The sequence below is a fragment of the Xyrauchen texanus genome, chromosome 3 (genome assembly GCF_025860055.1).
Source record: "Xyrauchen texanus isolate HMW12.3.18 chromosome 3, RBS_HiC_50CHRs, whole genome shotgun sequence".
NCBI classification, from domain to species: domain Eukaryota; kingdom Metazoa; phylum Chordata; class Actinopteri; order Cypriniformes; family Catostomidae; genus Xyrauchen; species Xyrauchen texanus.
Window position 1 is genome coordinate 60,706,397 of NC_068278.1, and position 12,500 is coordinate 60,718,896.

General features: G+C 46.5%; 1 protein-coding gene across 1 annotated transcript in view; it reads right to left on the reverse strand.

Moving 5' to 3' along the window:
- The window catches only part of hook3 (hook microtubule-tethering protein 3), a 32,938-nt gene that overhangs the window by 11,561 nt on the left and 8,877 nt on the right, over positions 1–12,500 (reverse strand). Inside the window, exon 8 of the mRNA XM_052100779.1 lies at positions 739–826. Coding sequence (XP_051956739.1) covers positions 739–826 — 88 coding nt within the window. The remainder of the gene's footprint in view (positions 1–738; positions 827–12,500) is intronic.

Consider the following 12,500-nt stretch of genomic DNA (forward strand, 5'->3'; position numbering starts at 1 on the left):
CAGATGCGCAGATTGCCTCCCGGATTGAGGCGAGTAACCGCGCCACCATGAGGACTTACTAAGTAGTGGGAATTGGGTGTTCCAAATTGGGAGAAAGGTGGATAAAGAAGTTCCCAGTCTGATATCACACACATATGAGAGTCCAAAGTGAATAAAATCCATAAAGCAGTTTATTGAGCAACCAAAATAATAACCAGAAAATTCAGATTTGGTGATGACGTATGACTCTTAACTATAAACAAGCCGGAAATGATGAGACGCTTGACACTGTTACACTGTTTCTCTGTTATATGTTACTATTTAACAATTAAGCTTTTCTAGCTTATACTTTCACCAGATGAGGTATATTTACATATCGGTATACAGTTTTGCAGATAAACGATAGCTCCAAAACGGTTTAGTCAAAGACTTCATTCAAGCGACTAAAAGAACAAAAAACATTCATGTCACTTCAGGAATTAAACCCATCAGGCCAGTAAGAACCCAACAGTTATTCAGCTGTTAATGAGGATTCAGTGACATTCATTACTGTCACCTCATTGGTCAGATAAACTATAGCCCAACCCCTAAACCACACCCCAACAAATCAGGAAGAACTTTCCATATTAATCCTACATTTTGGACATCCAGCACCTGCTGAATTACATACAGACACAAATAATAAACACATGGAAAACAATACAGCTGCCACAGACACATTCTGAATAATCTGATCATGTAATGATGTTTGACACTCACATCATCTGATTTAGATCCGTGTTCCTGAAGAGATTTCTGCAGCTCCTCCACATGAGACTGACCTGCCAACAACCTCTGATTCGCCAGCCTAACACACGCACACACACACGCACGCACACACGCAAATCAGTTAATTAAAATACTAAATAATATCTGTTCAATAATGGAAATGTAAAGTGCAGAAGGTTTGTGTGAGGGTTAAGAGGACAGAAATTATTAGTGCAGTATAAACTCAACACAAGTCAATGATATGTTCTCCTTCAGATATCTGATGAAACATGTGTTCACGTGTGATCACGTGTGATCACGTGTGTTCACGTGTGATCATGTGTGTTCATGTGTGATCATGTGTGTTCACGTGTGTTCACGTGTGATCATGTGTGATCACGTGTGATCATGTGTGATCACGTGTGTTCATGTGTGATCACGTGTGTTCATGTGTGATCACGTGTGTTCATGTGTCTTCATGAGTGTTTATGTGTGATCATGTGTGTTCATGTGTGTTCATGTGTGATCATGTGTGTTCACATGTGTTCATGTATGTTCACGTGTGATCATGTGTGTTCATGTGTGATCATGTGTGTTCATGACTGATCACGTGTGATCATGTGTCTTCATGAGTGTTTATGTGTGTTCATGTGTGTTCATGTGTCTTCATGAGTGTTTATGTGTGTTCAGGTGTATTCACGAGTGTTCACGTGTGCGTGTTCATGTGTGTTCACATGTGCATGTGTTCATGTGTGTTCACGAGTGTTCACGTGTGCGTGTATTCATGTGTGTTCATGAGTGTTCACGTGTGCGTGTGTTCATGTGTGTTCACATGTGTATATGTTCATGTGTGTTCGCGAGTGTTCATGTGTGTTCATGAGTGTTCACGAGTGTTCACGTGTGTTCACAAGTGTGCATGTGTGTTCATGACTGATCACGTGTGTTCATGTGTGTTCATGTGTATTCATGTGTGTTCACGTGTGTTCATGTGTGTTCACATCTGTATGTGTTCATGTGTGTTCACGAGTGTTCACATCTGTATGTGTTCATATGTGTTCACGAGTGTTCATGTGTTCATGAGTGATCACGTGTGATCATGTGTGTTCATGAGTGTTCATGTGTGTTCACATGTGTTCATGACTGATCACGTGTGATCATGTGTGTTCATGAGTGTTCATGTGTGTTCACATGTGTTCATGACTGATCACGTGTGATCAGTGGCATGGGGCAGTGGTGGCTCAGTGGTTGAGGCTCAGAGTTACTGACCAGAAGGTTGGGGGTTCAAGCCCCAGCACCACCAAGATGCCACTGTTGGGCCCTTGAGCAAGGCCCATAACCCTATCTGCTCCAGGGGTGCCGTATCATGGCTGACCCTGCACTCTGACCCCAGCTTAGCTGGGATATGTGAAAACTAATAAATTTCACTGTATATATGCAAAAAACTGTGTGTATAATGTGTGACCAAAATAAAGGATTCTATCATGGGTGTTCATGGGTGTTCATGACTGTTCATGACTGATCACGTGCGATCATGTGTGTTCAGGTGTGTTCACGAGTGTTCACGTGAGCGTGTGATCATGAGTGTTCATGAGTGTTCATGAGTGTTCATGACTGTTCATGACTGATCACGTGCGATCATGTGTGTTCAGGTGTGTTCACGGGTGTTCATGTGAGCGTGTGTTCATGTGTATTCACGAGTGTTCACGTGTGCGTGTTCATGTGTATTCACGAGTGTTCATGTGTGCGTGTGTTCACGTGTGCGTGTGTTCACCCGTGTATGTGTTCATGAGTGATCATGTGTTTTCATGACTGTTCGTGTGTGTGCGCAAGTGCATGAGTGTTCACAAGTGTTCACGTGTGCATGTGTGTTCACATGTGTATGTGTTCATGTGTGTTCACATGTGTATGTGTTCATGAGTGTTCACGTGTGTGTGTGTTCATGTGTGTTCACGAGTGTTCATGTGTTTTCTCGAGTGTTCACGTGTGTTCACGAATGTTCATGAGTGATCGTGTGTTCAGGAGTATTCACGTGTGTTCAAGAGTGTTCACGTGTGTTCATGTGTGTTCATGTGTGTTCAAGAGTGTTCATGTGTGTTCATGAGTGATCATGTGTGTTCATGAGTGTTCACAAGTGCGTGTGTGCATGAGTGTTCATGAGTGTCATAAGTGTTCATGAGTGATCATGTGTGTTCATGAGTGTTCATGTGTTCATGAGAGTTCATGTGTGTTCACAAGTGTTCACGGGTGTTCACAAGTGCGTGTGTGCATGAGGTTCATGAGTGTTCATGTGTGTTCGTGTGTTCACGTGTGTTCAAGGGTGTTCACGTGTGCGTGTGTTCACATGTGTATGTGTTCATGTGTGTATGTGTTCATATGTGTTCACGAGTGTTCACGTGTGTTCAGGTGTGTTCATGTGTGTTCATGTGTGTTCACGTGTGTTCATGTGTGTTCATGTGTGTTCATGTGTGTTCACGTGTGTTCACATGTGTATGTGTTCATGTGTGTATGTGTTCGTATGTGTTCACGAGTGTTAACGAATGTTCATGAGTGATCATGTGTGTTCATGAGTGTTCACGAGTGTTCATGAGTGATCATGTGTGTTCATGTGTGTTCATGAGTGTTCATGTGTTCACGTGTGTTCACGAGTGTTCACAAGTGCGTGTGTGCATGAGTGTTCATGAGTGTTCACGTGTGTTCACGTGTGTTCATGAGTGATCATGTGTGTTCATGTGTTCATGAGTGTTCATGTTGTGTGTGTGTGTGTTAATGGTGACTTGGCACACAGGGCATGTGATGCGTCAGTGCAGCAGTGTTGGAGTAGTAGTGCTTGTAGCTAGTGCATGCTGCATGCTGCTTCTGCTTGTCACCCTCTGCTTTCAGCTACTGCCACCGGATAGCCTTCTGTTTTCAGGGGTGAAAAGTGGAGCCGAGTGTAAGCCTCCTCAGCCGAGTACATAGCCTCTCCATTGCCAAGATCTCGTACCGCCTCCCCGTGGCACCACAAGTTGTACGGGCTCTCGAGCAGCAGTGGGCCCCAGAGCGCGGCATGCAGGCCCATCGGTGAGTGGAAACGCCCTGATGCCCGTCAACCTCTGTCCCAGTTATGGGTAAATAGCCCCAGCTATGGGTAAATAGCGAAGACCCCAACGGTGATGCAGGCGAAGATGGTGTTGTGAGAACCACCACAGCGGCTGGCAAGGCGGAAGAGGGCAACCCCAGGCCACGTGGGTTAACTTCGGGAGGGTACAGTGGCTAGGGGAGCAAACCCGAAGACAAACCTGCACCTGGGGACAGGCACAGGCGGAGTCCAACTGACCGGACCACCAGCAGCCCCCTGCAACTCCTGCCAGACGAAGGTCGTCATGGGTTCCCTCATGCCACTGGAGGTCATCTGGTTAGGAGTGAAGATGGTGGGAGTGAGGTCTGCGCAACCACACCCTCACCTTAATCCACACTTATGCGCAAGCTTCTTGCCCCCTCCCACCAAAAAACGTCCTGTGGTGATGTGGAATGGTGGTGGGCACAGGCCAAGGATGTGGCTGGAAGTGTCTAGCCAAACCATGCACACAGGCGGCAATGGAGTGATGGTCGCTAGGACTGCGGGATGGAGCAGCGCGTCTTTTTGGCAGCTTCCACTGTGACTGAGCAGCCCCACACTGCTCACCTCTGTGATGGGAAAGGACCTGGAAAAGGTGGTCCAAAAATTGTCTGCTTCCCACACTCCGGACGGTAAGCCACAACCGTCGGAGCATCCCCCCTTGCGGTCGAAAAATCAAAGTGAAAAAAAGCTAAGCATTGCTTAGGTGGAGCGTTCGCACACTGCTGGACCTGGTCAAAACTCCTGGCAGGCCCCATCGCAGGACAGCACTGGTAGCCCTGGAGCTAGCCAAATATAATATCGATATAGCAGCTCTCAGCGAGACTCAGATTACATGGGGAGGACTCCCTGGCAGAGGTTGGTGCTGGGTACACCTTCTTCTGGAAGGGGTCCCGAAGGCACTGCGTCAGTAACCATGGAGTTGGCTTTGCTGTAAAGTCCAAACTGCTGCAGCGCATTCAGAATCCCCATCGGCATCAATGAAAGACTGATGACATGGCGATTCCCCTGGCAAAGGCACGCTTGCCACTCTCATCAGTGCATACGGCTCCAACTCTTGATGCCGAGCACAACATCAAAGAGGATTTCTACAGAGCTCTTGATGCCATCTTACAGAAAACCCCGGCTACAGACAGGCTCATACTCATGGGAGATTTCAATGCTAGAGTGGGCACGGAGCACCTGGTATGGAATAAAGTCATTGGCCAGCATGGTGTGGGAAAATGAACCACAGCGGGCTCAGACTCCTCTCCCTCTGTGCAGAGCACCAGCTGGTCATTACTAACACCGTCTTCCAGATGAAAAACAGGCTTAAGACCATCTGGCAGCACCCCCGCTCAAAACACTGGCATCTTCTTGACTACGTGATTGTCCGTCAAAGGACCGTCAAGATGTCCTCACCACCCGTGTTATCGCGCGGAGCTGAGTGCTGGACTGACCACCTCATGGTCAGATCCAAACTACTCATGAGCATTCAACCCCGTGGCCCGAGGACAGCTCCAAACAAGGAACTCAATTGTACAGCGCTGAATAGCCTCACCACCAAAGACAACCTCCGGCGGCTGCTTGCTAAAAACCTCAACAAGATCCGGAGGAATCAACCGACTGGCCAGCACTGCGCCAGGCTATTCATAAGCGCAGCCTCAGAGGCACTCAGCCAATTAAGGAAACACCATCAGGACTGGTTTGACTGTAACTCAGCTGAGATACAGTCACTTTTAAAAATCAAGCATGAGGCCCACAAAGCTCTCCTGTCCTGCCCAGGATCTCCCACCCTTAAAACTACCTTCCTTGCTGCAAGAACAGCAACCCAGCGAGCCCTCAGAATTATGGAGGACACCTGGTGGGTGCAAAAGCGCGAGAAATCCAGAACATGGCAGACTGCAATAACATTCGAGGCTTTTACGATGCCATAAAAGCATTGTATGGCCCCAGGAAGCAGGTGATTGCCCCAGTCCGATCAGCTGAGCGGCACCATCCTTTTCAAGGACCGCCACGAGATTCTTGCCCGTTGGGCAAATCATTTTGAGAGTCTCCTCAACCACATCAACCCTGTCGAGCACACATATTCTGGATAATCTCCCAGACCTGCCACCTACCATGCACCTGGACACCCCACCACTTTACTCAGAACTCCGGCAAGCCATTGCGGGGCTGAAGAACAACAAAAGCGCTGGACCCGATGGAATCCCTGCAGAGGTTTTCAAACATGGAGGATACATCCTCACGCATTACGCCTGCACCTCCTGATCCAAAACATCTGGGAACATGGGACCCTCCCACAGGACTGGAAGGATGCTAACATCGTGGTCATTTACAAACAGAAAGGAGACCGAGCAGCCTGTGGCAACAGCCATGGGATATCTCTCCTCTCCATCGCAGGGAAAGTCCTGGCCAAGATCATGCTCAACAGACTGGTTGAGCACATCTCGAAGCTGTGCTTCCGGAAGCGCAGTGTGGCTTCCGGAAGACTAGATCCACGACGGATATGGTTTTTGTCTTGAGGCAGCTGATGGAGAAGAGCCGAGAACACCACAAAGACCTTTACGTTGCCTTCATCGACCTCAGCAAAGCTTTTGATACCATCAACCGTGAACTGCTCTGGAAACACCTCTCCAAACTTGGGGTACCACCCAAGTTTCTCTGCATCCTACAGCAGCTGCATGACGGGATGCACGCCAGAGTACTCACGGGAGAACTCCAGTCAGAGTCCTTCGAGGGTAAAAGCTGGGGTGAAGCAAGGCTGTGTCTTGGCTCCGGTGCTCTTTAACATCCTTCTCTCTGCCATCACCTGCCTCTTCCACCGTGTCATGGGACATGAAGTCGGTGTCCATGTGGAATACCGACTTGACGGAAGCCTCTTCAACATACGTCGGCTCCAGGTCCGCACAAAGACAAAGACCCGCCAAATCTGTGAGCTTCAGTATGCTGATGACTGTGCCGTCTTAGCTCACAGCCCGGACTCTATGCAGCACGCCCTTAACACAATATCCAGTCTGTACCAATCCTTTAGCCTACAGGTCAACATTCAAAAAACCGAGGTCATGTCTCATCTCACTACCCCTGCCCTCACACCCCCCAGTTTTCATATAAACGGTGTTCCACTTAAAACAGTGGACCACTTCACCTATCTTGGCTCCATTTTGTCCTCATTCTGCTCCCTCGACAAAGAAATACACAGCCGGATAAATAAAGCCTCATCATCTTTTGGACGCCTCACGCAGCAGGGTTTTTGAAAACCGTAACCTGAAGGTCAGTACTAAGGTCGCTGTTTATAACGCGGTATGTGTCTCTACTCTGCTTTATGGGGCAGAGTCATGGACCCCATACCGTCGGCACATCATCAACCTAGAGGCCTTCCATATCCGCTGCTTACAGAAGATCCTCAGTTTGTCCTGGGAAGATCGAATTCCCCATACAGTCATCCTCAGCAACACTGACTCAATCTGTATGGAAGCAGCTGTGGCCAAAAAACATCTGCGCTGGATAGGGCACACCATACGCATGCCTGAACACCGCCTGCCCCGCCAAGTCCTCTACAGTCAACTAATGGGCGCAAAACGGTCTGCTGGAGGGCAAAAGCGGCGCTTTAAGGACTACACCAGGGACATCCTTAAGCGAGCGAACATCCCCCTCACACAGCTTGAATCACTGGCACTCGACAGATCTGCCTGGCAGGTCATCTGTGCCTCTGCAGTCTCTCAAATACACCAAACCAACCAAGATCGACGATCCGAGAGCGCATCAAGAGACACCAGTGGGCGGCTGGTACCCCCCTGGCATCTGGTTTCCCCTGCTCCATCTGCGGACGAGTGTGCGGCTCAAGGATCGGACTCCACGCCCACGAGAAGTGGCACCAGCGACAAGGTCGCTAAACCCACCCCCCTCCCACCCCCACCCCCGGAGCAAGCGTCATCATCGTACACGATGGACAGCTAAGAGAGTGTTCATGTGTGTTCACAAGTGTTCACGGGTGTTCACAAGTGCGTGTGTGCATGAGTGTTCATGAGTGTTCATGTGTGTTCATGTGTTCACACGTGTATGTGTTCATGTGTGTTTGCGAGTGTTCATGAGTGATCATGTGTGTTCATGAGTGTTCATGTGTGTTCATGAGTGTTCATGTGTGTTCATGTGTGTTCATGATATCACACGTGTATGTGTTCATGTGTGTTTGCGAGTGTTCATGAGTGATCATGTGTGTTCATGAGTGTTCATGTGTGTGCGCAAGTGCATGTGTGCATGAGTGTTCACAAGTGTTCACGTGTGTTCACGTGTGCGTGTGTTCATGTGTTTACGTGTGCATGTGTGTTCACATGTGTATGTGTGCATGTGTGTTCACATGTGTATGTGTTCATGTGTGTTCACGTGTGTTCACGAGTGTTCTTGAGTGTTCACGTGTGTGTGTGTTCATGTGTGTTCACGAGTGTTCATGTGTTTTCACGAGTGTTCACGTGTGTTCATGAGTGTTCATGAGTGATCATGTGTGTTCAGGAGTGTTCACGTGTGTTCATGTGTGTTCATGTGTGTTCACGAGTGTTCATGTGTGTTCATGTGTGTTCACCAGTGTTCATGTGTGTTCATGAGTGATCATGTGTGTTCATGAGTGTTCACAAGTGTGTGTGTGCATGAGTGTTCATGAGTGTCATGAGTGTTCACGAGTGTTCACGTGTGTTCACGAGTGATCATGTGTGTTCATGTGTGTTCATGAGTGTTCATGTGTGTTCATGTGTGTTCACGGTTGTTCACAAGTGCGTGTGTGCATGAGTGTTCATGAGTGTTCATGTGTGTTCATGTGTGTTCATGTGTGTTCAAGAGTGTTCACGTGTGCGTGTGTTCATGTGTGTATGTGTTCATATGTGTTCACGAGTGTTCACGAATGTTCATGAGTGTTCACGTGTGTTCATGTGTGTTCACGAGTGTTCGCGAGTGTGTGTGTTCATGTGTGTTCACATGTGTATGTGTTCATGTGTGTATGTGTTCATATGTGTTCACAAGTGTTCACGAATGTTCATGAGTGTTCATGAGTGATCATGTGTGTTCATGAGTGTTCATGAGTGTTCACAAGTGTTTACGTGTGTTCACGAGTGATCATGTGTGTTCACGAGTGATCATGTGTGTTCATGAGTGTTCATGTGTTCATGAGTGTTCATGTGTGTTCACGGGTGTTCACGGGTGTTCACGAGTGCGTGTGTGCATGAGTGTTCATGTGTGTTCATGTGTGTTCACGAGTGTTCATGTGTGTTCATGAGTGATCATGTGTGTTCATGAGTGTTCATGTTTGTTCACAAGTGCGTGTGTGCATGAGTGTTCATGAGTGTTCATGAGTGTTCACGAGTGTTCACGTGTGTTCATGAGTGATCATGTGTGTTCATGTGTGTTCATGAGTGTTCATGTGTGTTCACAAGTGTTCACGGGTGTTCACAAGTGTTCACGGGTGTTCACAAGTGCGTGTGTGCATGAGTGTTCATGAGTGTTCACGAGTGTTTGCGTGTGTGCATGAGCGTTCATGAGTGTTCATGTGTGTTCATGTGTGTTCATGTGTGTTCACGTGTGTTCAAGAGTGTTCACGTGTGCGTGTGTTCATGTGTGTTCACATGTGTATGTGTTCATGTTTGTATGTGTTCATATGTGTTCACGAATGTTCATGAGTGTTCATGAGTGATCATGTGTGTTCATGAGTGTTCATGAGTGTTCACAAGTGTTTACGTGTGTTCACGAGTGATCATGTGTGTTCACGAGTGATCATGTGTGTTCATGTGTGTTCATGAGTGTTCATGTGTGTTCATGTGTGTTCATGAGTGTTCATGAGTGATCATGTGTGTTCACGAGTGATCATGTATGTTCATGTGTGTTCATGTGTGTTCACGAGTGATCATGTGTGTTCACGAGTGATCATGTGTGTTCATGTGTGTTCATGAGTGTTCATGTGTGTTCACGTGTGTTCAAGAGTGTTCACGTGTGCGTGTGTTCACATGTGTATGTGTTCATGTGTGTATGTGTTCATATGTGTTCACGAGTGTTCACGAATGTTCATGAGTGTTCATGAGTGATCATGTGTGTTCATGAGTGTTCATGAGTGTTCATGAGTGTTCACAAGTGTTTACGTGTGTTCACGAGTGATCATGTGTGTTCACGAGTGATCATGTGTGTTCATGAGTGTTCATGTGTGTTCATGAGTGTTTATGTGTGTTCATGTGTGTTCACGTGTGTTCACGTGTGTTCACGTGTGTTCAAGAGTGTTCACGTGTGCGTGTGTTCATGTGTGTTCACATGTGTATGTGTTCATGTGTGTATGTGTTCATATGTGTTCACGAGTGTTCACGAGTGTTCATGAGTGTTCATGAGTGATCATGTGTGTTCATGAGTGTTCATGAGTGTTCATGTGTATTTATGTGTGCTCATGAGTGTTCATGAGTGATCATGTGTGTTCATGAGTGTTCATGAGTGTTCACAAGTGTTTACGTGTGTTCACGAGTGATCAAGTGTGTTCACGAGTGATCATGAGTGTTCATATGTGTTCATGTGTGTTCATGAGTGTTCATGTGTGTTCATGAGTGTTCATGAGTGTTCATGAGTGTTCACGAGTGTTTACGTGTGTTCACGAGTGATCATGTGTGTTCACGAGTGATCATGTGTGTTCATGTGTGTTCACGAGTGATCATGTGTGTTCACGAGTGATCATGTGTGTTCATGTGTGTTCATGAGTGTTCATGTGTTCATGAGTGTTCATGTGTGTTCACGGGTGTTCACAAGTGCGTGTGTGCATGAGTGTTCATGTGTGTTCATGTGTGTTCATGAGTGTTCATGTGTGTTCATGTGTGTTCATGTGTGTTCATGTGTGTTCATGAGTGTTCATGAGTGTTCATGTGTTCACGAGTGTTCACAAGTGCGTGTGTGCATGTGTGTTCATGTGTGTTAATGAGTGTTCATGAGTGTTCATATGTGTTCATGTGTGTTCATGAGTGTTCATGTGTGTTCATGTGTGTTCATGAGTGTTCATGTGTGTTCACGAGTGTTCACAAGTGCGTGTGTGCATGTGTGTTCATGTGTGTTAATGAGTGTTCATGAGTGTTCATATGTGTTCATGTGTGTTCATGAGTGTTCATGTGTGTTCATGTGTGTTCATGAGTGTTCATGTGTGTTCACAAGTGTTCACGGGTGTTCACAAGTGCGTGTGTGCATGAGTGTTCATGAGTGTTCATGTGTGTTCATGTGTGTTCATGTGTGTTCAAGAGTGTTCACGTGTGCGTGTGTTCATGTGTGTTCACATGTGTATGTGTTCATATGTGTTCACGAGTGTTCACGAATGTTCATGAGTGTTCACGTGTGTTTATGTGTGTTCACGAGTGTTCACGTGTGCGTGTGTTCATGTGTGTTCACAAATGTTCATGTGTGTATGTGTTCATATGTGTTCACGAATGTTCATGTGTGTTCATGAGTGTTCACGTGTGTTCACGTGTGTTCATGAGTGTTCACGAGTGTTCACGTGTGTTCACGAGTGTTCACGAGTGTTCACGAGTGTTCACGTGTGTTCATGTGTGTTCATGAGTGTTCATGTGTTCATGAGTGTTCATGTGTGTTCATGTGTGTTCACGTGTGTTCATGTGTGTTCACGAGTGTTCATGTGTGTTCACGAGTGTTCATGTGTGTTCATGTGTGTTCATGAGTGTTCATGTGTGTTCATGTGTGTTCACGTGTGTTCATGTGTGTTCACGAGTGCGTGTGTTCATGTGTGTTCACATGTGTATGTGTTCATGTGTGTATGTGTTCATGTGTGTTCACGAGTGTTCACAAATGTTAATGAGTGTTCACGTGTGTTCATGTGTGTTCACGAGTGTTCGCGAGTGTGTGTGTTCATGTGTGTTCACGAGTGTTCATGTGTGTTCATGAGTGTTCATGTGTTCATGAGTGTTCATGTGTGTTCATGTGTGTTCACGTGTGTTCATGTGTGTTCACGAGTGCGTGTGTTCATGTGTGTTCACATGTGTATGTGTTCATGTGTGTATGTGTTCATATGTGTTCACGAGTGTTCACAAATGTTAATGAGTGTTCACGTGTGTTCATGTGTGTTCACGAGTGTTCGCGAGTGTGTGTGTTCATGTGTGTTCACGAGTGTTCATGTGTGTTCATGTGTTCATGAGTGTTCATGTGTGTTCATGTGTGTTCACGTGTGTTCATGTGTGTTCACGAGTGCGTGTGTTCATGTGTGTTCACATGTGTATGTGTTCATGTGTGTATGTGTTCATATGTGTTCACGAGTGTTCACAAATGTTAATGAGTGTTCACGTGTGTTCATGAGTGTTCATGTGTGTTCATGAGTGTTCATGTGTTCATGAGTGTTCATGTGTGTTCATGTGTGTTCACGTGTGTTCATGTGTGTTCACGAGTGTTCATGTGTGTTCACGAGTGTTCATGTGTGTTCATGTGTGTTCATGAGTGTTCATGTGTTCATGAGTGTTCATGTGTGTTCATGTGTGTTCACGTGTGTTCATGTGTGTTCACGAGTGCGTGTGTTCATGTGTGTTCACATGTGTATGTGTTCATGTGTGTATGTGTTCATATGTGTTCACGAGTGTTCACAAATGTTAATGAGTGTTCACGTGTGTTCATGTGTGTTCACGAGTGTTCGCGAGTGTGTGTGTTCATGTGTGTTCACGAGTGTTCATGTGTGTTCATG